Source organism: Lycium barbarum, chromosome 9 (genome assembly GCF_019175385.1).
Source record: "Lycium barbarum isolate Lr01 chromosome 9, ASM1917538v2, whole genome shotgun sequence".
Lineage (NCBI taxonomy): Eukaryota > Viridiplantae > Streptophyta > Magnoliopsida > Solanales > Solanaceae > Lycium > Lycium barbarum.
The window spans coordinates 17325769-17352224 of record NC_083345.1 but is presented as its reverse complement, the minus strand read 5'-3'; the positions used below and the strand labels follow the sequence as shown (position 1 = coordinate 17352224).

At 36.6% G+C, this 26456-nt stretch overlaps 3 protein-coding genes and 2 non-coding genes across 5 annotated transcripts; 3 read left to right on the top strand and 2 right to left on the bottom strand.

Moving 5' to 3' along the window:
• The first annotated feature begins 699 nt into the window (after window positions 1-699).
• LOC132612375 (U5 spliceosomal RNA) lies at window positions 700-816 on the top strand. Its single transcript, XR_009571745.1, has one exon. It is a non-coding gene; the product is annotated as a U5 spliceosomal RNA (small nuclear RNA).
• A 906-nt stretch (window positions 817-1722) lies between these two features.
• Window positions 1723-3674, bottom strand: LOC132611709 (uncharacterized; the record flags this gene model as incomplete). Its single annotated transcript, XM_060326094.1, has 3 exons — window positions 1723-1726; window positions 1916-2156; window positions 3398-3674. Coding segments are annotated over 3 exons (522 nt in total), but the record flags the coding sequence as incomplete, so codon positions are not given.
• A 1933-nt stretch (window positions 3675-5607) lies between these two features.
• On the top strand, window positions 5608-5725 carry LOC132612374 (U5 spliceosomal RNA). Its single transcript, XR_009571744.1, has one exon. It is a non-coding gene; the product is annotated as a U5 spliceosomal RNA (small nuclear RNA).
• A 5723-nt stretch (window positions 5726-11448) lies between these two features.
• On the top strand, window positions 11449-14208 carry LOC132610792 (stress-related protein). The gene is made up of 3 exons (XM_060325191.1): window positions 11449-11605; window positions 12595-12819; window positions 13414-14208. The coding sequence occupies exons 1-3, from the start codon at window positions 11570-11572 to the stop codon at window positions 13906-13908; spliced, it is 756 nt and encodes a 251-aa protein (XP_060181174.1). The 5' UTR covers window positions 11449-11569; the 3' UTR covers window positions 13909-14208.
• Window positions 14209-17564: 3356 nt separating this feature from the next.
• On the bottom strand, window positions 17565-22321 carry LOC132608951 (translocase of chloroplast 159, chloroplastic). The gene has a single exon (XM_060322770.1). The coding sequence runs from the start codon at window positions 22142-22144 to the stop codon at window positions 17762-17764; it is 4383 nt and encodes a 1460-aa protein (XP_060178753.1). The 5' UTR covers window positions 22145-22321; the 3' UTR covers window positions 17565-17761.
• Between the last annotated feature and the right edge of the window lie 4135 nt (window positions 22322-26456).

The following is a 26456-nucleotide window of genomic DNA, read 5'->3' as shown; positions in this document are numbered from 1 at the left end:
TTAATTATGTAGGGGGTAGGGGAAGGGGATTACAATGTGGGGACTCGAACCTTCACCAACAAGATAAAAGTTCAGGTATTCAATCAACTGAGCTACTATATCTCTATATAAGTTGGGTTTCAAACTCTGCCTTAAGGCAAAAAAAAAAATTATTTTGCTGTAATTTTGCAAACTCCTGCCTTAAGGCTTAACTTTGAGCATAAATTAAGCCTTAAGGCAAAGATTTGCCTTTAGGCCTAATTTTGAATAAAAGTTTGCCTTAAGGCATGAGTTTAGTCCAACTTATATCCTGTGAATCCCAACTTATGGCTTGCGATTTTTATTTAATTTTTTACTGAGCCTAAATTTGAACCCAAGACCTTTGGATGTTAAGCGAAGGGCAAATATTAAAGACTACCAATTTGAGGGATAAAAATTAAGACCACCCCAAAAGAAGGACAATTAGAGTTTGTAGGGATAAAAATTAAGACAATCCGCGCAAAAATTTCTTTTACAACTATTAAGGGTTTTAATATAGGGAGGGCCCCAAAACTTGAAAGACCAGTTTTGAAAGTATTGGACCCAACAAAGGCACAAAGCCCATATATTGGAATTACATATGTAAGTGCTCATAAGAGTACCACATCGTTATGTAAGTGAGCAAGCGAAAAGCTGGAAGCAGTATAAAATGAGCTCGTGGAATTTCTGGAAAAAACACGCAGCCACGCAGTGAGCACATAGCGAACTATTCTTTCGCCTTTTACTAAAGAATACCGTGTGCGCGCTGCAATAGGTGGCATACGCCAATTTTTGAAGGGATTTTCTTAATTGAAGATCCCACAATTCTAGTTCAAAAAAATTTGTGCTCGCTTATGAAACTCGTAAGTTTTCTTATACGCAAGGGAAAAAGTAAACTTACCCATGGGAAGAAAACCTGCGATGCGGTAAAACTGCAAGATGAACATGATGTTAGGCGAAGATATACTTTTTTCATTATTCCTTGGCACCCTTCGTTAAGTGAATGATGATTAGAAGTTGATTTCAAGGCAGATGGTCCAAAAAGTTGTATTCAAGGGTAGCATGAAGCCTAAATTAGCTAAGCAGATTTAGATCTTTGAATTATTAACTTTAAGCTTTGGCTAGAAGTTTGATGTTTTATTAGCTGCTGTGGTATCTTTGTTTACTGGTACTTTGGGGCTACATGTCCAAGTTTCCATCTTTGTTTTATTCTGTACAACAATTCTCACTTAGCAATAAAACCTTTCTGCAAGTTGATTTTTCTTCCTATTATAACTGAAATTCATTTTGACTTTTTTGGCTGTTATTATGTTCAAGTATTCTCTACCTTTTTGTGTAAAAGAAAAACTTTTCATAGATTGCAATATGCTCATTCTAAGGCCAATTAACAACAATAGGGTAAAAGGAACGCTAAACTTATTCCTTTATTAAACTAAAAGAAAATGAGATTACTCTGGAGAACTATTACAAGGAGAACGGAGAGTCTAAAGTTTTTGAATTTCGAAAGAAGGATATTGGTTTGATGCAAGAAATAACCAACGAGTCACCACTTTTACTGATTTGTGCTCCAGAATCTCTCCTTTTTTTTTTTTTTTTTTTTTGGTAAAAGTAAATACTTGAGTGTCCAGCTTTTTTGGCTTATATATATTTCTTTATCCAAAATCTCTTAGTATTCAAGTCCTCCTTTTGACGAGTCTCCCCAGATTGAATACTCACATACAATTATCAACTGCAGACAAATAAATGTAAAACGTCAAGATTATTCCATTCACTATATTCGGAGAGAAGTGTCATAAGTACCTCCTCTGCCTCAAGTGCCAGTCGTAGTTCTCAACTTAAGCTTTAGGGACACTAAATACAAAAGTTCACATTTTGACATAAAAATTACAGCAATCATCTTATTTCAAATGAAACATACAGTGATTTGCTACACAATTCAAGGGCATAAATACGGAAATTAAAGTCAGACAATATATCCTTCAGCCAAATGACACATGAGAAAGTTTTTGAATCACACATGAATCTACAATTCTCAAGTTGATATGTACAGAAATAAGAAGCAACAAGTTGAAAGGGAATAAGTGTATTATACAAGAATGGTCTGAAAGTTTGAGGATCCAACAAGACCTGATTGCTTGAAGACTCAGCAAACCATCCTTCTGCAGCCACAACAATCAAGAAGCAAATATAAGAGCTTTGCCTGATCAAACAAATTTGTCTTACTTCTTTTACTGATAACACAATTGCAGGTGCAGTAAATTTACTGGGAAACTATAATAAGGAGCTCCTGGGTGACTGCTTAAATTGTTTTCTCCCAAAAGAATTGAGCTACAACTAAAACATAAAGTTGTTGCAGCTGTTTTAAAACAAAAGTTTCAAGCAACATACCATCAAAGGCAGTGGCAAATGTAGCCTATGACCTCTCTATAACAACATTTCACTATAACAACCAAGTTTATTTGGAGCCGATTCTTTATGTTATGTTATATTATATGTTCTCTATAATAACATTTCGCTATAATAGCCAAAAAAATATCCAGACAAACAATGTCGTTACAGATAGGTTTGACTGTATATGTTTACATAGTTGAAAAATACTTTTTAACATATACATGCATAGATATAGTTTCTTTAAGATAAGTGTGTGTAAGTGTCTGTATTTATGTAAGGCCAGCAAACTATGTCTAGAAGAGTAGTAAATGAATTATTAAAAGTTCTAGATCCTTCTCTGCCTAGGGCGAACTCATGAACTAGAATCATTATTCAGAATGAGCACTATCTAATCATACGTATACATTTTATACGACATTCTTTCCTATTTAGTTAGTCACGAAAAAAATGACACGTTTCTAGGTTTAGTAACAATTCAACTTTAAATTTACCTATCTTAATAAAATGATTTATAGCCGTACAAATTTCTTTGATTATTTTAGATCACAGGTTTCAAAAGTATTTCCTTATTTAAACTCAGTGGCCGGTCAAATACCCTCTTATAAAATGGGACAGAGTCACAGAGGGAATAACTAATACATAAATAGGTTCTCAAACTTGATCTCAACTGGCAAGCATGCCCTCCAACTTTGGGCGTGCACAAGTAGTCACCTCAACTTGTATAAAGTTAAACAAGTAAACCCAAATGTTGATGTGAAACTGACATGGCACATATATTTTGAAGGTGCCACATCAGTGTCAGGTGAGTATTCGTATTTATTTGTTCAACTTTATATAAGTTGATATGACTACTTATACACATCTAAAGTTAGACGGCATACTGCCCAAGTTTGAGGCCTATATATGTATTCTGCCTTCTTCATATATATATACATAATTTAAACCGAAAATTGAACCACAGGATCCGCCCATCCGCCATAAATCTACCTTTACAGGAAAAAAAATTTACCTTGATGGATTGATGATAACAACATTGATTGTTGATCACTAGATAAAAATTCTTTGCAAAGCCAAAGACCATTAATTTCAGTGATACTTTCCCAACTATGACTTTCTCCAAACACTGACCCGGATTGGGCTTTTACAGTGACCCGATTCTCTGCACAATGAGCGTGGAGAAATTGTTTTTGTTCTTCCCCTTCGCTGTCTGATGACTCGCCAAACACTTCCGTTAGAATCGTCTGCAGTTCTTCCACATTGTTCTTAAAATTGAGGCTCTTTCCACTTCAATTTTGCTTTGCACTTTTCTTTTTTTCTTTTTTCTATTTTTGTGAGGGTTAAAAATCTATCTCCGTTTGGTCATAAATTTTGAAATATTTTGAAAATCAAATCCCAAAATGCGTCAGACCTGTTTTTAGATAAAAATTGGGTTTTTAAAAAAACTTTAAAATTTTCCCCAAACTTTTGTATTTTATTGAAAAGCCCCGATCTAGTTACTACTGCTATTATTTTTTTTTGCACCGATGGATCTTTGCGATGGATCTTTGTAAGAAATTATAATTTGAAAAATTATAGTAGTTAGTAATTGTGTTATTAGTAGTATGTTTGTTTGGTACGATTGAGTATTTTGATAGTTTTAAAATTTATATGTATAAGTCATGTTCATATTTTTTTTTAAAGTGAATATGTTTTGAAAAACTATAGTCATACATTTTCAAAATTTGAAAAACTTTAGTTAAATTAAGTTTTAATTTTTTTTTTTTTTTGAAATCTATGGCCAAACGTTATCTTAATACTTTGGGAAAACCGTCGTCTTGGGTAACAAAATTTGGTTTTTGTAGTACTAACAAGTAATATTGAAGTATATAATTTACTTTCAATTAACTTCTGAACGCTCAACTTATAAATTGTTATAAATCTAACAAAATTTTTAACTTAAAGTACTAAAATACACCCTCCTGGCTTATTTTTTTTTATTTTTATTTTATGTTTTTACCTCTTTAATTTGAACTAAAATAAGCGGTATTTTACATAATAAGAAAATATTAATTTTACTTTTCAAATCTACTCTTATTTACGCATTCCAAAGAAGTCTTTCTCAATTACAATTTTCTATGATATATTAGAGATGCAATTTTACTATTTCTGCAGAGACATTTATTGCGCGTATTGCTTTTCACACTAAATAAGTACGTTGAATTATATTTTGCTGCTTCCATAATGTAAATGTAATTATCATACACCTCAAATCCAGATGCTATTTATATCTATCAACTTAGAAAGATGAAAGTTAATTAAGAAACATCTAAGAGTAAATAATTTCTTAAAAGAGGTGTGCCAAAAATAAAAACATTCATGACAATATGAATCAGACAAAATAATTCTTTCTCTTAGCATTGAGATTAAAGACGTGTTTTACAATGGGCAATTTGCAGGATTACGCTTCGCTGCCCTCAAATCAGTGGTCTTTAATTTTTGTCCTTCGTTACAAGCCTCTTGCTTCCAGGTTGGAACCCTCGCCCAGTCATAAGTTTTTTTTTTTTTTTTTTTTAATTATGTAGGGGGTAGGGTAAGGGGATTACAATGTGGGGATTCGAACCTTCACCGACAAGATAAAAGTTTAGGTAATCAATCAACTGAGCTACTACATCTCTACATAAGTTGGGTTTCAAACTCTGCCTTGAGGCAAAAAAAAAAAAATTATTTTGCTGAAATTTTGCAAACCCCTGCCTTAAGGCTTAACTTGGAGCATAAATTAGGCCTTAAGGCAGAGTTTGGCCTTTAGGCCTAATTCTGGATAAAAGTTTGCCTTAAGGCATGAGTTTAGTCCAACTTATATCCTGCGAATCCCAACTTATGGCTTGCGATTTTTATTTTATCTTTTACTGAGCCTGAATTTGAATCCAAGACCTTTAGATATTAAGCGAAGAGCAAATATTAAAGACCACCAATTTGAGGGACAAAAATTAAGACCACCCCAAAAGAAGGACAATCGGCGCAAAAATTTCTTTTACAACTATTAAGGGTTTTAATATAGGGAGGGCCCCAAAACTTGAAAGACCAGTTTTGAAAGTATTGGACCCAACAAAGGCACAAAGCCCATATATTGGAATTACATATGTAAGTGCTCATAAGAGTACCACATCGTTATGTAAGTGAGCAAGCGAAAAACTGGAAGCAGTATAAAAGGAGCTCGTGGAATTTCTGGAAAAATCACGCAGCCACGCAGTGAGCACATAGCGAATTATTCTTTCGCCTTTTACTAAAGAATACCGTGTGCGCGCTGCAATTAGTGGCATACGCTAATTTTTGAAGGGATTTTCTTAACTGAAGATCTCACAATTCTAGTTTCAAAAAATTTGTGCTTGCTTATGAAACTCGAAAGTTGTCTTGTACACAAGGGAAAAAGGAAACTTACCAATGGGAAGAAAACCTGCGATGTGGTAAAACTGTTAGATAAACATGATTCCTTGGCACCCTTCAATAAGTGAATGATTAGAAGTTGATTTCAAGGCAAGCAAGGAGTCCTGATTAGAGATGGTCCAAAAAGTTGTAATCAAGGGTAGCATGAAGCCTAAATTAGCTAAGCAGATTTAGATCTTTGAATTATTAACTTTAAGCTTTGGCTAGAAGTTTGATGTTTTATTAGCTGCTGTGGTATCTTTGTTTACTGGTACTTTGGGGCTACACGTCCAAGTTTCCATCTTTGTTTTATCCTGTACAACAATTCTCACTTAGCAATAAAACCTTTCTGAAAGTTGATTTTTCTTCCTATTATAACTGAAATTCATTTTCACTTTTTTTGCTCTTATTATGTTCAAGCATTCTCTACCTCTTTGTAGTAAAAGAAAAAACAATTGGCGAAAATTAGTTTTATGTAATATAATTGAAAACAGTTACAAATTTAGACTAGTCTTGTTAGTAACCTATCGATGACAATATTTTTACCAATCGATAGAACTAAAGAACTCTTTTACTAGCAAATGGAGAACTCAGGTGTTCAACGTGAAAGTTGTGCACCCTTCACCAACGGCGATAGTAGGGGCATGAATAAGGTACCTCCACCTTTAGTTAGAGATTTCAAGTTCGAATTTCATGTATGAAAAAATTTTTATTAGGGAGAAATTTCTTATTAAATGAGTGTTGCGCACCGTGAATTTGAATCAATTGAAATTTAACTTCAATGGAAGTACCGATTTGACACGGGTGGAAAAATAAAAGTGAAAGTTGTGCACAAGATAAGACAACTTGTTCGCAATAAATTTTGCTAGCACAAAATAAATAATTGCAATAATAAAACAAATGTGAGAAAAATTATTTTATTGATTATTTTGTGAGTACGACTCTGGATGTATCCCTTGATTCGAGGGTCAATGTAGCGTATTTCTCGAATGAAGGATGAACTTTTGTTGATGTGTTGAAACTTTGAAGAACTTTGAGCAGCACTATGGATTGTTCTTGAGGGAAGACGTCTCTCGAACACTCCTTGTTGAAGACCTTTGGAGAAGACTAATATGGATGTCGTTGCTCTCTTTTGCCTCTAGTCAAGATGCTATGCAACTTTCAAGATGTGTTTAAAATGGGATATGTGACCCCTTATAAGTGTAAGCTATAGCTTGGAGGTATTTTGGCCTCCAAGTAATTCTAGCGGACCATGGGCTAGAAAGATGTGGGTTGGGCTCGTTTTGTAGAGGCCCAACTTAATGGACTAACCCAGATGTAATTTGGATTGGGCAATTTGCAGGATTGTCCTTCGCTGGGGTGCTCTTTAATTTTTGTCCCTCAAATTGGTGGTCTTTAATTTTTGCGCTTCGCTAAAAATCCCTTGATTTCGGTTTCGAACCCCGCTCAGTCAAATTTAAAAAAAAAAAAAAATCGCAAGGCAGAGTTTGGATTCGCAAGACAGAATTTTGCATAGGCAGAGTTTTGGCCTGAAGGTAAAATTCTACCTCAAAACTCTGTCTTGCGAATCCAAACATCTGCCTTGCGAAAATTCTTTTTTTGTTTTAATCAGCTGAGGTTCGAATCCAGAACCTCAGGGTATTAGGCGAAGGACAAAAATTAAAGACCACCCCAAATGAAGGGCAATCCGCGCAAAAAGAAAAATTGAATTTCATTCAAGTCATGTAATTCTGACTTAAATAATTAATCCGACTTTATTAACCAAAATTTGACTTGGTCAACATGAGCTTAGAACCTAATTCAAATTTTGTATGGGTTAATTCAATCAAAATTTCGATGTCTACACAACCAAATAAAAAAGGCTGATCAATACGTGAACCGCCTCTTAAATTTTTCAGTAATTTTATTTAGACACTCGAACTATGAAATATCCAATTAATCGAGCACATGAACGCATGGTATAGTATTCTTATTAAACACTTCCGACTCATTCTGAAAAAGTATTAATCTACACATAATCTTAATCGAAATAAATGGTAGTTTGTGTATCATATTTTGGAGCATTTTAATAATAAAATAATACATTTGTTTGCTGCCTTTTCATTCCCCACGCCCAGAGGCAGAATGTGGAATGGGGTCTTAAGTTTGGCTTTGACCACATCTGTTAGTGGTAATAATATGACCATTATTTTGTTTGTAACCTGCTATCATTAATCACCCATATTCATTCATTTGGTCTCGTAACCTCTAAATCATAATTCTCCATTATCTACCTACTTTACTAACTCATTCATATTCTATTCAATTCAAAGATGATATTTCTAACTATAAATATTTAGTCATCCTTACTTTGTGGTGTGTAGAGAAAAATCTGAAAGAAATATTGTGTTGTTGTTTGAGAACTATGTTGTAAAGTGAGGTTAGTATAGCGAAAGAGAGAGTTGAGAGTAAGTCTCAACTAATTCACTACAAAAAGAGAGTAATTTTTTATGTTGAAGGAAGGTGTTCTTACAGGCTGTTGTATCCTGAAAGGGACAAATCAAAGTTATAATGGGCTTGAATCTTGTTAAAGAGAGCGAAATATCCGTGTCTCAGCCTGAAGAATAGTTATTACTTTGTTCTTCGTTTTTTATTTTGTTTTTTCAACTGTAATTTATTATAATTTGTGGTATGTTCACCAATAGTTTGTATCTCTAAATGAAATTTATTGATAAATTTAGCATTGATGTAGTCAGTCAAAGAAAGAATCTTATCGCTATCCTATCAGCAAGTCACAGTAGGAAACGATCAAAATGAACCCATAACCCTCTAGAAGGAGTGTATTTTTGAACCGATGGAAAAGATCGGAAGGAGATTACAGTAAGTATAAGGAGATGGTGAGCCAGTGGGGCATATATACACCAATCTCGATTACCGTGCCGTGGCATTATAAATATTATAGCCATTGTCCAACTTGTTCATCAATCAGTGAGGTAGTGGGACTGATAGCCATGCACTGATGATTTTATATATATACTCCGATCCTAGACTACTCCATTCATTGTAATTGTGGTTTGGTTGGTTACAGTTACAACTTGTAATGCAGGTTTATTTGTACGACAAGTAATAATCAGCAAATTGGGGATCGTACATAATTGACTATTATGTAGAATTTTATATTTCATATCATACGTTAACGTTATACTCTATTCATTCACTTTTACTTGTCAGTAATGAATTTTGCATTTTCTTTAAGAAAAAATAATAAATGAAATGTATATTTTATAATAATACTATAACTATTATCATTTCAAAAAAAAAGAATTGGAAAACAATACTCGTAGTTAATGTTAAGCGTAAACATGAAAAAATAATTGTCTTTCTCTTGATATGCTAAAATGAACATGTAAAGTGAAAATTTATTTTTAATATAGTGTACAAATAAAAATGAAAGTATAAATCAAGACCCAAAAAACAAAATTGCAATCACATTTAAAAAAAAAAAAAAAAAAGGTACTCCATCTATCATCTTACTCGGTTACTCCCAATATGCCGCTTCAATATATATATTTTCATTAGACTATTGTCTCAACAAGTTCGCTCTGTGCGTATCGAATCATCTTTCATTTAACTTTAATACAAATTCTCAATACGATTAGAAAGTGAAGTCTTCAAACTTAGTTGTGCCAAGAGATTGAAAGACCAATTCACAAGTTGAGTTCCAGTGATTCCCTCTTAGTATTGCTGCCTAATTAATTTACTTTTGCTTAATTCCCTGTTAACAATATAAAAATATATAAAACAAAACCTCAACCCAAAGAATCCATGTGCATTGTACCATCAAAATCATTAGAAATAAATGAGACGAACTCGGGTACAATTGACAACATATATAAACTTTGGGCTACAAACAGAATTTAGTTGCCTAGCCATTTAAACTCGAGAAGTGATACTACAAATAGAATAGAACTTTGGTTTAAAAAATTATAGCAAATGGAATCAATTATAAATCGAGTAAAGGGTCAAAAACATACCTAAACTATCACGTTTTTTTGTGTTTCATACCTGAACTATCCAAAGTGAGCAAAACAGACCTAAACTATCACTATACATTTAGCAAAACACACATGGACTTATATACTATGGTGTGTGTACTACACTCTCTCTTTTTGTTTAAAAATAGTGCCATGTGGCACTGCACGTGGATAAATAATTCCACTGTGGCAGAAGTTTATTCCACATGGATAAATAAAAGGTTTAAAGTTAAAGGGGTAATATGTATGGGTAAAATTAGAAATCACCGGTCATTGTAAAAAATTTGTAAAATTCACACCGGATATTCTCTTCTTCTCCGACATTGGTCTCATCTCTGCTGTGGATGGTGTCTTGCTTTCCCCCATTAAGCTTCAATTTCATCATGGATTCCATATTAGTTGCTGATTTTCTTTAAAAAAAAAGTTAGGGTTCTTCATGTCACAAAATATTGGGGATTTTGTATAAAAATTTAGGGTTTTAAATATAATGAAGAAGAAATAAATGAAAAAAATCTGCACAAGAGAAGAAGAAATGAAGAAAAATGGTTGAGAAATGACGAAGAAGAAAGGGGAGAGCTTAGGGTTTTAAAGAATTAATTGAAAAATTTTAAAAAATAAAAATAATAATGAGTCAGCAAAATATAGCTGTTGCCTATGCCAAATGGACCAAAATATTTTGATAAAATTTTGCTTCACGCGCTTTTAGGTGAGTGAGGTCAAACATTTAATTTAGTCAGCGTCCATGTGTGTTTTGCTAACTGTATAGCGATAGTTTAGGTGTATTTTACTCACTTCGGATAGTTCAGATATGAAACACAAAAAAAAACGTGATAGTTTAGGTGTGTTTTTGACCTTTTACTCGTTATAAATCTTAAGAAGCTAAACTGAATCTTACTAAAAGTTAGTACCCCGAATCCGATCCTGTTAATTTTAAATATTTTCAATTGGTAAATAAAAAATTTAAAATGAACAGGGAATATGCGTGACACCGTCAAGATGTTGGAACAGCTATCTAATCACGTGAGAATAACGTACTTACTGAAAAAGTGACATGCACCCAAAGGTGTGACTTATATTAATAATAATAAAGTGGAGAATAATGAAGTTTTACGTTTAAAAAAAAAATGAAGCCGAAAATAGTTAAGGATTTTTTTCTTCTATCTATTCAAATCTTATGGGTCGTTTGGTAGCTAGTTAGGAGACAAATTATTCATGTATTAAATTCTACATAATTAATATCACATTCGGTAGTTTATTAGGAGATAAGTTATTAATATATAATATTACAATGTTTGATTTGCAGTTTAGAAACCTACGTAACTAATACATGCAGAGTTATGAGGAAACCCATGTATTGTTTTATGAATGATAAAAGATAGAATAACTAATACATAAATAACTAAATCCTGCATAAAATAGTACATAAATTCTCTTATAACTAACCACTGCATTACCAATACATGCATAACTCTAATCGACTGCCAAACGAGCCCTTAGTAAATAAAGTTATCCCTAAAATTAGTCAAAATACGCACAAACACCACAATAAAAAAATAAAAAAAAAAAGTAAAACATCCTCAACCCTACTACCCTAGGATGTTTCCATAAGGTAAATTTTGATCGAGTTCTCCGCACACGATTATTATGTGCCGGCTCCGCTATAAAAAGGGTCTTGCTAACTACCTCCCTTTTCGAAGCTTCCCTTGTACCAATTCCATAAAAAGGGGTTACTTCTCTTTGTCACTCTCATTCTCATTTTCTGCACCATGGCCGAGGCAGATGTTAAGCCACCTACTGATTCAGTAAGTACACTATGCCTAACATACTTCTAGTTCTAGTTTTTCTGTTTTCTCTAATTGGTACTAGTATTAATGCCTTCTTAATTCTTATTATCATGATATTAGAATCAACTTCATCTCTATTAACTGGTTTTTCTGCCAAATACGTTGAGGTGTAGCATTTGACTGGACAAGGGTGTTAAACACTGTTTTAGTGTGTGCTGAATCGCTCATGTTATATTGTCCACGCTTCGTATCATTGGCGGATCTAGGCATTACACTGTGTCCTAGGGTCAAATTTGTATTTTATATATATATATATATATATAATGTTGAAACCCCTTGACACAAGCCGAAAGCCCAGCTTAGCGACAAAGGCAGGGGTAGATCTAGGAGGGGTGAGGGTGTTTACCTCGGCAAAAAGTTATACGGTATATATAAGTTTTTTTTTTTTTTTTTTTTTATGTACATATATAGAAGTTGGCTCAGAGATTCAAAATTTACCTTGAGCTTTCAAGTTCAAATCGGGGTTCAAATTCTCTTAGAGGACACAGTTTCTCATTTTTTTTAACTTTCAGTACTTATAATCTTTCTTTTAAATCCCGTTGCAAAAATCCCGCCTCCGTCACTACTCCATATATTTAGATGTAAGGTGTTCAATTACCCCATATTGATTAAAGGAATAAGGTTATTGTCTTTATTTTGAGGTGTTAAATTACCAGGGAATGAGTTATTGCCTGGTGCTTGGCAATCTTTATCTTATGGTTAGCTTGAGTTAAGGCCAGATTCCATTTTCGCAAACACATGTCCTACATGAATCCTTATGAACAAAGGCGATGCTCTAACAACAGAGCTATGTAGAGTAGTATACTTTGTCGATTTTAATTTCCTTTTTCCCGGTAAGTTTGTTTCTTAAAAGGAGATATGTTTTATCATGTCAAACTCAGCCTATAAGTGAGATTCAGAAGTTTACTTTTTTAACTTTATATATACGTAATTGTTTGTAATTGAAGGTAGCAGAAGATGAGAAGAAACTCAAGTATCTAGATTTCGTTCAAGTTGCAGCGATCTATGTGATTGTTTGCTTCTCAACTTTGTACGAATACGGCAAAGGGAATTCCGGCCCGTTGAAACCTGGTGTCCAGGCCGTAGAAGCCACTGTTAAAACCGTCATCGGACCGGTTTATGAGAAGTTCCACGACGTCCCTTTCGATCTCCTCAAGTTCATCGACCTAAAGGTTCACATTCTTTTCCAAGCACCAATTGATAAATGAATTTTACTCATACTGTCCATACCATAAGAAATGTATGTATTAGCTTATTGGCATTTAGAAATTGTTTTCTCCAATGTCTTGAAATCTTAGATCTATCTCTATTGGATGAATATATGCAGAGGCGAATGCACCTTACAAATTGATGTTGAGACTGAGCATTAATCTAAGAGATAATGGTCAAAAACAAAACTAAACTATCATTTATTTGCGAGTTTCACACCCCAATTATCAATTGTTCCCTTTTCCTATATGAACTATTACCATCTATGTAAACAAAACATACCTAGTTGAGTTTTCAAGTAGGAAAAGGAAACTACTGAAAGTTGGCTTAATCAGCTTTGAGGTGTGTTTTAATACATAGATGGTGATAGTTCAGCTAGGAAAAGAGAACAGATAATTGGGGTGTAAAACTCACGAAACGTGATGGTTTAGGTGTGTTTTTTACCATCAACTCTAATATAAACGGGAAATTTCACTAGAATGCACTAATAAATATTAAATTCTGAATGCATAAGCAATGAACTCAGTGGCAAGGATTTGAAAGGTTTGAACATGCAGGTTATAGAGTTGATGACAGAAGTTGATCGCCATGTGCCTTCTCTACTAAAGCAAGCATCAAGCCAAGCTCTGGTAATAGCTCACAAGGCACCAGAAATAGCTCGAGATCTCGCCAGCGAGGTACAGCACGATGGCTTAGTGGACACAGCTAGTAACATAGCCAAATCGCTCTACACAAAGTACGAACCCACAGCCAAGGAACTATACACAAAATACAAGCCAGTTGCTGAGAAGAACGCGGTTTCAGCATGGCGATCTCTAAACAGGCTTCCTTTGTTCCCTCAAGTGGCTCAGATTTTGGTGCCCACGGCTGCTTATTGGAGCGAAAAATACAATCAAGCTGTGACTTACGCGTCCGAAAACGGCTACCTGGCGGCGTATTATTTTCCGTTTATTCCTATCGAGAGGATCGCGAAGGTGTTTGAAGGCACCCCCGCCTCTGAGAACGGGCATTCTGTTTCCGCGATTGACGGTACTGTTGCCTCGGCGCAATGACCATGTTGCATTGAGGAAATTTCAGAAACTACTATAGTTTGGTAGCTAATTATCAACCATAGCTATTGTTTCTGTAATTACCATTCGTGCCAAAACTTCAATTGTCATTGGGGATGGGCCCATTGGGCTTAATGGGCCGCAGGGGGTTAATAACTTGGATTTTGTTGTCGGTTGAAATTGTTCATCTTTATATCACAAGTCATTTGTCTTAAAGTCCTTAATATTGTACTGTATTTCCTCTGTTTATTAAGCTAGGAGACATGGGCAAGCTCCATAATTTACGTTTTGGGGTTTTACAAAGTATATTATTTATTAATATTCTAAGTCACGTAATTTTAGATTCCGGAACCCATAGTATATCAAGTTTTTAATCAATATTTAGAACGAAATATATAAGAATAAAGAGGTTTTAGGGTGTATATAGCAAACATTCCAAGGGATTAAAGTGTCACGGGTTGAACATCTATCGAGACATTACTCTCATGAGATTTAACACTGAATTTTGCCGACTTATAGACTGCATAAATAGTAAATGATCAAAGGGACCAGTTCAGTAAATAGACAATCCTGGTACGAACATAAAATGCTTTTCGTCTGTTACCTTTAAATGCTGAGGAAAAGAGATTTTTTGCTCTCTTACAATTTGAATAGAAGAAAATGTCTTTTTCAAATCTCTTATGTGTTTTTTTTTCAGATATCTTATATATAAAAAATAAAAATCTCTGGTCATAAAACTAAAATAAGTTGGTAAAGAGCCAAAAAACCAATTCTCCCTGCTGAATGTTGAGGAAATGTTTGGTTTGGCATAAGTTTGATAAAATAAAGTAACACAGAGAGTTAGTTGCTATCTTTATAAGTAGTGAAGAATAAACATAAATTTTCATGTAGTAGGAGCAAGTGTATGAAGAAGCAGCAAGAACATAAAAATGACTATCATGGTGGTTAGTTGTTTCTCCCATTTTGCGTAAAATATCCAAATAGCTAATGCTATCTACTACTAGAAAATGATTAATTGCTTGTGTGAATATCTAGAAAGTTGTCAATTTTTCTCTTATAGTAGAGCAAGGTGTGGGAAAGGGTGGTGGAGATGAGGGTGAGGAAAGGCGTGTCTATTTCAGAGAATCAGTTCGGATTCATGCCGGGACGCTCAACTACAGAAGCCATCCATCTTGTGAGGAGACTGGTGGAGCAGTATAGGGAGAGGAAAAGGGACTTACACATGGTATTCATTGACCTAGAAAAGGCTTACGACAAAGTCCCAAGAGAAATCCTATGGAGATGCTTGGAGGCTAAAGGTGTACCTGTGGCGTACATTAGGGTGATCAAGGACATGTATGAGGGAGCCAAAACCAGGGTAAGGACAGTAGGAGGAGACTCAGAGCACTTTCCAGTTGTGATGGGGTTGCATCAAGGATCAGCTCTTAGTCCGTTCTTATTTGCCTTGGTGATGGATGGATTGACGCGGCAAATTCAAGGTGAGGTGCCATGGTGTATGCTTTTCGCGGATGACATAGTCCTGATCGATGAGACTCGTAGCGGAGTTAACGCTAAGCTGGAGGATTGGAGACAAACTCTGGAGTCTAAAGGGTTTAAGCTGAGTAGGACCAAGACAAAGTACTTAGAGTGTAAGTTTAGTGAAGCACCTCAGGAGGCCGGCTTGGAAGTGAGGCTTGGTACCCAAGTCATCCAGAAGAAAAGTAGTTTCAAGTATCTTGGGTCTATTATGCAAGGCAGCGGGGAGATTGACGATGATGTCACACATCGTATTGGGGCAGGGTGGATGAAATGGAGGCTTGCTTCCGGAGTGTTATGTGACAAGAAGGTGCCACCACAACTTAAGGGAAAGTTCTACAAAGTGGTGGTTAGACCGACTATGTTGTATGGGGCGGAGTGTTGGCCAGTTAAGGTTTCTCACGTTCAAAAGATGAAAGTTGCTGAGATGAGAATGTTGAGATGGATGTGTGGCCACACCAGGAGTGACAGGATTAGGAATGAGGATATTCGGGACAAGGTGGGAGTGGCCTCGGTGGAAGACAAGATGCGAGAAGCGAGATTGAGATGGTTTGGGCATGTGAAAAGGAGAGACACGGATGCCCCAGTGCGGAGGTGTGAGAGGTTGGCCATGGATGGTTTCAGACGAGGTAGGGGTAGGCCAAAGAAGTATTGGGGAGAGGTAATTAGACACGACATGGCGCAGTTACAGCTTACCGAGGACATGACCTTAGATAGGAGGGTTTGGAGGACCCATATTAGGGTAGAAGGCTAGTAGATAGTCTCATTACCCTGCCTTATTAATAGTCGCATTATCGTAGTATAATTTCTTGTGCTCTAATTTATGCTATTATGCTATTATCTGTTATTTCCTGTGCTTTGATTATTCTATGTTATCTGTGTCGCTTGCGTTACTTCATTTCCATATCGCTTTGAATCTCTTAGCCGTATCTGACCTCTTTTTATGTTTTTATTGAGTCGAGGGTCTCTCGGAAACAGCCATCCTACCTTGGTAGGAGTAAGGTCTGCGTACACTCTACCCTCCCCAGACCCCACGTTGTGGGATTTCATTGGGTTGTTGTTGTTAGTAGAGCAAGGTAAAAGAAAAGTTATTTTTTGTGAGTTTTAAGTTTCATGCTTTAATGATATAAAACTTTTTACACAATCCAGCCACTTATAAGATTAACTGCAAATACATCTCACGATAAGCACTACTTAATTACTTGGTAAAAGTGATAAAAACCTATTATAACGTGTTAAAATAAACTGATAATGTAAAACATATTACTTAAGTCCTATTTTTTGCACGCTTCTATTTGAAAGGAAAAGGGAAATCTAAACATTTTTGCAATAGTTTGTACATGGTTCTAAATGCTTTCCAAAGTTCATGCTTTATAAAAGCAGAAAAAGGTCGACCAGTTAACCTTTTCTCCTACCTCCTTGTCCTTTATGTAACACACCATAAACACCTTTTGAGAAATGAATAAATAAATTGTCATTATGTCCAAACACAAAACAGAAAGTCAGCCATGGCCAAAAATGTCATAGAGCAAGGAGTCAAATAAATCTCATAGACATCTTTAGCTCTTATGCATCTCAAGAGTCGAGCCCAATTAGAAAACAGTTCTGGTAAGCAAAATAGTCATGTAAGAGTAGGGCAGATCAACTCATTAGCTGCTTCCTTAGTGATATTCTTCTTGTTTGGACTTTTTTGCACCCAAAAAAAAGAAAATCAACTTAGCTTTTCAAATCTTTTCTTTTAGAAATAAACAGGCCAAACAAACACTCGTTCCAAAAACCCAAAAAATTGAATTTGCAGACTCGGTAACGGAAATTTTTAAAACATATGCTTCTATGACACAATCCATTTAACATATCCTCTCCCAAGAATAAGTCATAAATCTGCAGGACTTTAGTATGTGACAAGGATGGCAGACCTAACCAAGTTCTCCTGAAACATCGGACCTTGTAATGTGACCACTCAAAAAGTGTCAATTGGTTCAATTAATATCATCTTATGAACAATAAATATCAAAAGAATCAAGGAAGCTCTTTGTCATTTCTCTGTGGACCCTCTTTGTACGATGTGTTTGAATAAAAGTACATTAAATGATACTAACATTTTGAAAGCTTTGGTTGAACCTTCCATACACTGAACCAAGAAAAAAATTCAAACAGTTGTTCAATATATTGCACTAAGCATTTAAGCAACAACAACCTCTTGATTTCATCTGGCAAAAAGTACATTCAATCCTAGATAGAAGGGAAAATAACATAAAGCATTATTCAATAAAATGACAAGATAACATGCCATCATAAAGTCTAATGAACCAAAAATGCAATGCTGATATGAAAATGAAATTTAGTAAATTGAGTACTTCTCGCCAGCATCAGGCCAAAGCTTCCTGTAGATAGCAATTGCAGTTGGAATAATAGCAGTAAGTGCAAGAGACAGCTGGTCTGAACTGCTTGTTCTCACAGTTACTTGCCCACTCATCTTGTTATTGATACCTGCTCGAACAGCTACCTTCGAATTACGTCCCACTGCGAATTGCGCCATACTGTTGAACCCTAGAGCCAAATCACCTCTCCACTTTATAACAGACAAAGACAACGTAGATTGCACCTGACCAATGGGAAAATCTGCCTCCCTCCTCTGCACTTCAAAGTTCGCACCATAAGCCGTGTCACTCTGAGATCGAACAGTGCCAGCGCTGCCAACTAGAACGTATTGCTTGCCTAAGATGATTTGATCTTCAACTTTAAGTCCAGTAACCACATTTTCACCCAAAAAGGTAACAGAAATTCCGGCAGCAGTCTTGTTCTTCTTCAAGTTTTTGAATTTGGTTTCTCCTCGGACAATATAGGCGAGTTGTTTTCCGATGCTTTGAATATCAAATCCAGCCATGGTTGATCCATTATCTCCGTGCTTAGCAGAAACAGAAGAGTCCAAATTGATACTGAAATCCTTCTTATCTTTGGTGACTTGCACAGTAACTGCAGCAGGGAAACGAGTTGCAATGGCTAAACTCTGTTCCACATTAACACCATCATAGCCACAATCATGATCCCAACCATGCGTGTCCAGAACAGGCCTTGCAAGGAACTGCGATGTGGGCTCCAAAAAGCGGTACCTGTAAGCGGGATTATCGCTGTCAAAAGAAGGTGGGAGGACCATGTCCGGTAGGGGAACTGCTACAGGAGCTGCTGCGCCTCCATCAGCTTCTTCCTCTGCATAACCATACTCGATTGCCGCCTCTTTTCCCTTATTACTTTTCATTTCTTTCATTCTTCTTAACTCTTCTCTAACCTGTTTCTTCTGAAGGAGCTTGACCCTATAATCATACTCCTCAAAATATGCCTTCCTCTGTTCTTTGCTGAGCTTAGCAAGCTGAGCCTTCCGAAGAGGCTTAAAGGGAGGAAGCTGGTCGTACTCATCTTCTTCTTCTTGGTCAGAGTCAGACAAATCATCCAAATCGATGTCTGAATCACCATTATCACCACCTTGCTCAGCAGAAAGCTTTGGATGCGCGCGTGACTGCAACATTGAGGAAAGCATGTAGGGAAGAGGTGGTGAGCGTGTGCGGAAACCAAAGAGCTTACGGTGATCGAATGGATCTTCAGGCTTCGAAAGTGCATTTGCTTCAGATAATATCTTCATTGAGTAGCTTAATAGCAGTAATTGAGGCCTCCAGCTCTGGCCATTAGGTAGTATCTTCTGTCCTTCCCTATTCTTCCTACAAGATGGATGATTTTCTACCAGAGAGACAGGATTCATCAAACTTGGACTCATCATTCGTAAATCGCCTACTGCTTGCCCGATAGACTGCTGAACAATATGAGATCTTTGAGTCACAAACACATCAAAACTTAAAGGGGATCCAGAAGGTCCATCTGGAGGTGCAGAAGCTCCATGTGTGAGGGTGACTATCGCACTTCGCCATATTGAAGGGCCAAGACAACTTGTGATAGTCTTCAGCATAGGAAGATCATTGAGATCTCTAGTTTGGGCATCTAGCCGATCAACATAGAGGAAAATATCAGGGGGATTCTTCTTAGTAAACTTCTTTACTGAAGACAAGACATTGCGATTGAAACCCTGTTCCATCACAGAGGATTTGAGACCAGGTGTATCAAATACCCGAATCTTAACACCATCTACAACACCACTAATCTCTTTCACACTGGTGGTAGAAGGTCCAAAGGCATCAATTGATGTTTTTTCCTCTCCAAAGATTGAGTTTATGGTAGCACTCTTACCCACCCCAGATTTTCCAATAACCAGGATATTCACAGAGAAGTCCAAATCATCTTTCCCCTCTGCTTCAAGCTGGAGAGCCGTCATCTTGGCAGCCTCCATGTTAAAAAGTGGACTGTTTTGCCTTCGTGCAATAAGTGCCATCCGGTACAAAACTTGTGCAGCTATGGATTCATCAGAAGAAAGCCCCAACCTGTGAATAAGCCTCAGAAACTTGACCCTAATCTGCTGTAGTTTCTCCAGTTTCTTCTTCTCTTCTTCACTCAAGTTGTTCTCAGATTCTCCACTATTCTGAAGACTAGATGGATTAAAAAGATTGGGTTGGTTTGGTCGGGGAGCTGGTCTCAGTGACCGAAGTGATGAACCAAGACCAGCAGGACGTTCAACAGAGAAGAGTCTTGATCCATCTTGAGACGAGATTGTGATGCTGCCACCATCAGAATCACCACCTGTTGCTGCTTTTAAAAGGGCAGCTAAGGCAGCTGAATCGAACAACTCCTTCCCATCTCCTTCTTCATCAGTATCAACCTCCTCCTCTGAGTCAGTGACAATCTGACCATCCATTTCCTGCGAAGCCTCAGCACCAGCAAAGGAGCCACCACCAGATTCCCTTTCCAGTTCCTCAATAAACTTTCTGGCAGCTTCAGAGCTTCCAAAAACCATACCATCCGTCTCTTCATCTAAAATAGCGCCTCCTTCATGGTAAGCTTCTTCATCTATTTGATCTTTAGCTTTTCCATCTTGCTCTGAGCCAGTGATTGCCCTTGATATGGCAGATGATTGACCAGAGACTTCAGCTTCCACTACATCTCCCTCAATGCTTTCTCCAGAATGGTCACCATTGGCATAAATAGTTTTGGACACTGCCTGCTGAGGTTCCACTTCAGCATCCTTCACATCCAGCTTTTTACTACCAGCATCAGGAACTGCTTCTTTGATTTCCTCGGGAGCAGCTACCACATCACCAGTCTTGACGTCTCCAGAATCTAGTTTTCCATCACTTCCAGCATCAACAATGTTATCTGTCACAGGCTTTGATTCTGCAGCTGCAACATTATCATCCACCGCAGGCTTAGAGTTTTGTATATCTGCTTCTTCATCAACAGTCATATTAGCCGCTTCTTCAATAAGTTGTGTGGTCTCACCAACATCCTTTACTGAAGTTGCATTCTCATCAGTAGTACTTTGAACAGGTTCTTCCACTTTCTTGCTCTCTTCTGCATCTCCAACAACAGCAACCCCAGGCCCTGCGACGTCGCCTTCAATAGCATCCACAACTGCATCTCCTTCCGAAGTAAATTTCTCACCATCTGCATCATCAACCAACAAAGACTCTGACGGTTCAACTACCGTCTTATTGGGTTTTTCGGCATCATCACTAGGTATAGCACTCTCTTCAACAACTGAGGTAGGTTCCCCGCCCTCCTTCACATCAGATGAAGCAATAGCACTCTCTTCAATGACCAGGGTAGGTTCCTCAGCCTCCTTCACATCAGATGAAGCAGTAGCACTCTCTTCAATGACCGGGGTAGGTTCCTCGGCCTCCTTCACATCAGATGAAGCAACAGCACTTTCTTCAGTGACCGAAGTAGGTTCCTTGGCCTCCTTCAAATCTGACGAAGCAATAGCACTCTCTTCAGTGACCGAGGTAGGCTCCTCAGCCTCCTTCAGATTAGAGGAAGCAATAGCACTCTCCTCAACGACCGGGGTAGGTTCCTGAGCCTCCTTCAAATTAGAGGAAGCAATAGGACTCTCCTCAACGACCGAGGTAGGTTCCTCAGCCTCCTTCAAATTAGATGAAGCAACTGTTTCCTCCACCGTTGAAGTTTCATTCTTTTCACTCTCCACAACAGTTTCCTTCACCTCCTCCTTAGCAGACCTATCCTCACCCTCTTTCAATTCTATCTTTTCATTATCCACAGTTCCCTTCACCTCATCTTGAGTGGACCCCACCTCACCCTCTTTCAACTCTGTACCTACTGCAACCTCACCACCACTATCTTTCACCTGGTCAATCGAAGCATTCGACTTGTCAACTGAGTCGAATTCTTCAGTATTTCCCTCGATTCCCGTGCCCGGAGTTTCAGTGGCATCAGTAGAATCAGGTAAACTATTCCCAACCCCACCAGAATCCTCATTCAACATAACCCCTTCACTCCCTTTCCCCCCCAAAACCTCAGCTTTATCATCTTTTTCAACACCCTCATTCATAGAAACCTCAGAAACAGGCTTATCTAACTGTTGTTCACCTATTCTTGATTTTTCTAGGGTTCCCTCATCTGGGTCAGCAAGAACTGGCTTTTCTTGCTGACCACTCACAATTGTTCTATCACTATTATTGTTACTATTAGTTTGGGAATCAGTGTTTTCATCCAGATTAATATTGGAGACATTTTGAATATCAGGAGAAGAAGAAGAATTGTTGATAGGAGGAGAAGAAGAAGAACCTGGAGAAGAGACAACAGGAGGCGCTTTTTCAGAATCCATGGGCGTTAAAAACAACAACAACAACAACTCCGCTTCTCTAACAGTAAAAGAATAGAAGTATAAGATAAGAAGTTCTCTGTGGAGAGAACAAAGAGAGGGATTTGGTATTGAGAGAGGAAGATAGATAGAGTAGGTGATAAGGTTTATACTACTAATAGCTGCACTTCTATTGCCACACTATGGGCTTGGGGTTTTGGTGAATTTTTCATTCTTCAAGAGAAAAAAAAATTGCTACTAACTTTTAATTTTGATTGTGAATTTGAGTATAAATTTTGTTAAAATAACAATTATATATCTGAAAATTTCATAAAAAATTAATGAGTTATTATTGTTAATGATTTAAAATATTTGAAAAAAATTATAGTAAATAAAATAAACTGCTCGATAGCCCTGTAAATTTATCAATAAATTTCATATAGACACTTGGTATTGATAAAGTCTTCTTATTAGATATTTTTTAGTCAAATTTTGAAAAGAACTTTTACGCACGTTCTCAGGCATCTATTAGGTAGTTAAGTTAATCATATAAGATATGTATCTCCTTTAATTATATGTATCAACCTCAATTGTAGCAGACTTGAGGTTTTACTCCTTATTGAGGCTAATTCCTATAATTAAAGGAGTTGACATATTTTGAGTGGTTAATACATAATGTGTACTTGAGAACACGCGCAAAAGTGTTCTCCAAAGTTTGAACTAAAAGTGTCTAATAGGAACACTAACGAGTCGTAGTTCGAGTGTCTAAATGAAATTTACTAGCAAATTTAAAGAATCGACGGTGTATTAAGCCTGATTTTATTTACTTACTAGATGTGTAGTTACATAATTAAGGAATCAATATATGATTTCCAATTGATTTAATATTTTTACAATGTTACTGAGAGTTGCGGTGATGAATAGGATTTCTCCACCTTTAATTAGAAGTCATGAATTCAAACTCCGAAGTAAAAAAATCTATAAGACTTTTACGGAACAAGCCTATTTGGATGCTCCTATTAAACCAATTGCCCAATTCTTTTAAATATTAATTAATAGTAACAGACAGAAGAGCGCCTTCTACTTCTAATAGGCCATGAAATTAATCAGATTGATAAAAGTACCATGTGAAATCTTCGATTTTTTCCCTCCATTTTCTCTTGTTCTTCTTATACAATAGTGTATTTTGAATCTATTGAAGTAGATGAAAAAAATAATTAATTGAAGTATAATGCTTGAACCAACATCTAACAAAATTATAAAAGAAACAATTCCGATCCGATAACTTATATATATGAGATTTATTGAATAAATTAAAGCATCAATATTGCAAGCTTGAGGTAAAGGTAGCAACCGGTTCCAACCGGAACCGGTTAGTTAACCGGCCGGTTCCGGTTAAAAAACCGGAACCGCTTAACCGATTCCGGTTTATCGGTTTTAAACTCCAAACCGGAACCGGTCCGGTTTGGAGTGCTTAAAATCTTTTTTTTTTGTATTATATATATATATATATATATTATAGTATTTATTTGTATATTGTAGGTATATTTACATATGTTATACAACTTTATAATTAAAGTTTAAATATTTACTGACTAACAGCCTAACAGCAAGTCAGCAATACAGAATAGTGCTTTTCGTATACATATATATGTATAACTTACATATACTTATATATAGTATATAGTACATATATATACATATATATAGTATATATATTAAGTTATACCTATATATAAGTATATATACATGTACTATATACTATATATACTTACTTATATACTATATATACTATATATACTTATATACTATATATACTATTTTTTCTATATGTACTATATATACTTATATATGTTTAAGTATACTATATAACTTAATATACTTATAAGTATATTCTTAGTATATTTTAGGTATATTCCTAACTTAATAAAAGTAAAAATATGAACACAAGTAAATAGAAGAAAGCTCAATGAGCCATATATTTTATTCATTCTTGGATAACATTTATTTGCAAGTTGTAATTTTTTTTAACTTGCAAATAATACATGAGTTGTACAAAAATAGTAGAATAATAAAATCACCAATTTTGAACCATTTCGTTGGTTTCCCCCACATCATATTCGGTCATGGAAATATCTTCAAAGTCTTCCATTTGGTCCGGTCCACTAGCTATCAAATCTTCAATTTCTTCCTCTTCGCCTTCCTCCGCTTCTGAGTTTTGGTTGCGTCGCTCCGATCTAATCCAATCTCGAATGCACACTAGTACTTGCAAGCTAAAGCCGGATAATGAATGTCTATGGTCTCCAATTTGCTGTCTTCCTTGGCTAAATGCGCTCTCCGAAGCCACGGTTGATACTTGAACCGTAAGGATATCTCGAGCCATTCTTGAAAGTACCGGATAGCTTGCCTTGTACTTCTTCCACCATGCTAAGACGTCCACCTCATCCAGTTGGCTGATATCCACATTTTGCTGCATCAAATAAAAGTTAAATTCATCAAAGTTTGCAGTAGAAGAAGAAGTTGGCTGTGAATGTAGAACTTTTAAACCCGACAAGCCCTTTTTGCTACTCTGAGAAGTAGTAGGGCGTGGAGCAACGGGTGTAGCACGTTCTTCCAAACTAGAATAATGAGTAAAAACTCTTCTAAACTCATCATCAATAGCGAGATCGGCTTCAGCTAAAGATGATTGAACTCCCTCTTCAATTTCTAAAAATGTATAAATTTGACTAACCAAATTTTTAGTATAAGACACTTTTAAACAAGGATTTAAAAGGGAACCCAATATAAATAAAGTTGGAATGGGAAAAAAATACTTCTTAAATTTGATTATCATTTCAAAAATAGCCACTTGATAATCGGGTTTATATTTATACTCTTGTAAAACTCTAGCTATTTCCGCTAAGTAGGCTAAAATTCTGGTTACCGTGGGATAGAATTGTCTAGAAAAAACAAGAGTTGCATTATAAAAAATTTCTAAGAAAAAGAATGAGCAAAGAAAAAGTGTACTTCTCTCTCTCATGCTCTCGGCGTAGGTGACGCTAACTTACGCCGACCGGTGGAATCATGGCGAGAGGAGGCAAAGGTAAGCGCGGAAGGCCACGGAAAGTACCGATCATCACTATTGGTAGCTCAATCTGCTCAAGACAGTACAACTACACCCCAGCACCCGTGATTAAACAAGAGATTGTTACACCTGTAGAGTCAAATGGTGGGACAACTGGACCGGGAAAAGGGAAATCACAACTGGATTCATCGCGAGGAGTGGCTAAGAGGTTGCAACTAACAAATGAATCCCAACAGACTACTGGGTCGAATCAAGCCTCGAAGGGGGTACCGACAATGGAGAGTGCTAGTACAAGTGTCGTGGCGGTACCAATTGTGCTCCCAATCGATACAAATGTGGCGGTGTCCCCAGCGGGGATAGAGGCGGCGCATAGAACACAACCCCAGGTAGACCCTAATACTTTACCTGCTGCGCCTTGGGCAAGTCTATTTTCGGGTAATCGGGTGCCACAAAATGGACAGGCGTTGAATTATGTTACCCCTGAAGTAATTGATGGTAAAATTGTGGCTAAATTGGATAAACATGAGGTGGAAGTCGAAGCACAAAAATGGAAATGTTCATTAGTTGTGTATGTAGTTGGGGAGAACCCAGGACACAAACAAATGTGTAGGTATATTGCTCAGAATTGGCCAGTAGTGGCAATACCAGATTTGTATCTTCATGAGGCAGGATATTTTGTGGCAAAATTTCAAGATATGGATGACTTAAAAAAAAATTTGGCTGCTGGTCCTTATTCTATTAACAACAAACCAATCATCCTCAAGATGTGGAATCCTCACTTTGATATCAATGAAGAATTCTTAAATGAGATCCCACTATGGATTAAATTTCCCAAGTTACCGGTGAGCTATTGGAGTACAGATTCCTTGGGAAAAATTGCAAGTATCCTGGGTGTGCCATTATTTACAGATGAATGTACCTCAAAGAGGACAAGGATATCATTTGCTAGAATACTAGTGGAAGTTAATATCACCAAACCTCTTCCGGAGTCAATTAACGTATTAGACCCATCTGGTGAGATATTTGAGCAGCAGGTTCTCTATGATTGGAGGCCTACTTTTTGTGATAAATGTCTACAACTAGGACATCAATGCCCCCCAGAAGAACAACCAAAACCACCTCGACCAAGGCCCAGACGACGGAGAAGAGGTCAACAGCAACCTGAACAAGTTTGGATATCAAAAGTATCTGAGGGTCTTCAACAGGAGCAGCTGGGGGAAAAGGCACCAAATCTAGGACAATTTGAAGGCAGTTCGGTGAACAGCAAGCTGA

Coding starts and splice junctions, on each gene's coding strand:
- LOC132610792 (XM_060325191.1), top strand. CDS start 11,570: ATGGCCGAGGCAGATGTTAAGCCACCTACTGATTCA. Junction 11,606..12,594: donor TTAAGCCACCTACTGATTCA/GTAAGTACACTA, acceptor TTGTAATTGAAG/GTAGCAGAAGATGAGAAGAA. Junction 12,820..13,413: donor TCAAGTTCATCGACCTAAAG/GTTCACATTCTT, acceptor TTGAACATGCAG/GTTATAGAGTTGATGACAGA.
- LOC132608951 (XM_060322770.1), bottom strand. CDS start 22,144: ATGGATTCTGAAAAAGCGCCTCCTGTTGTCTCTTCTCCAGGTTCTTCT.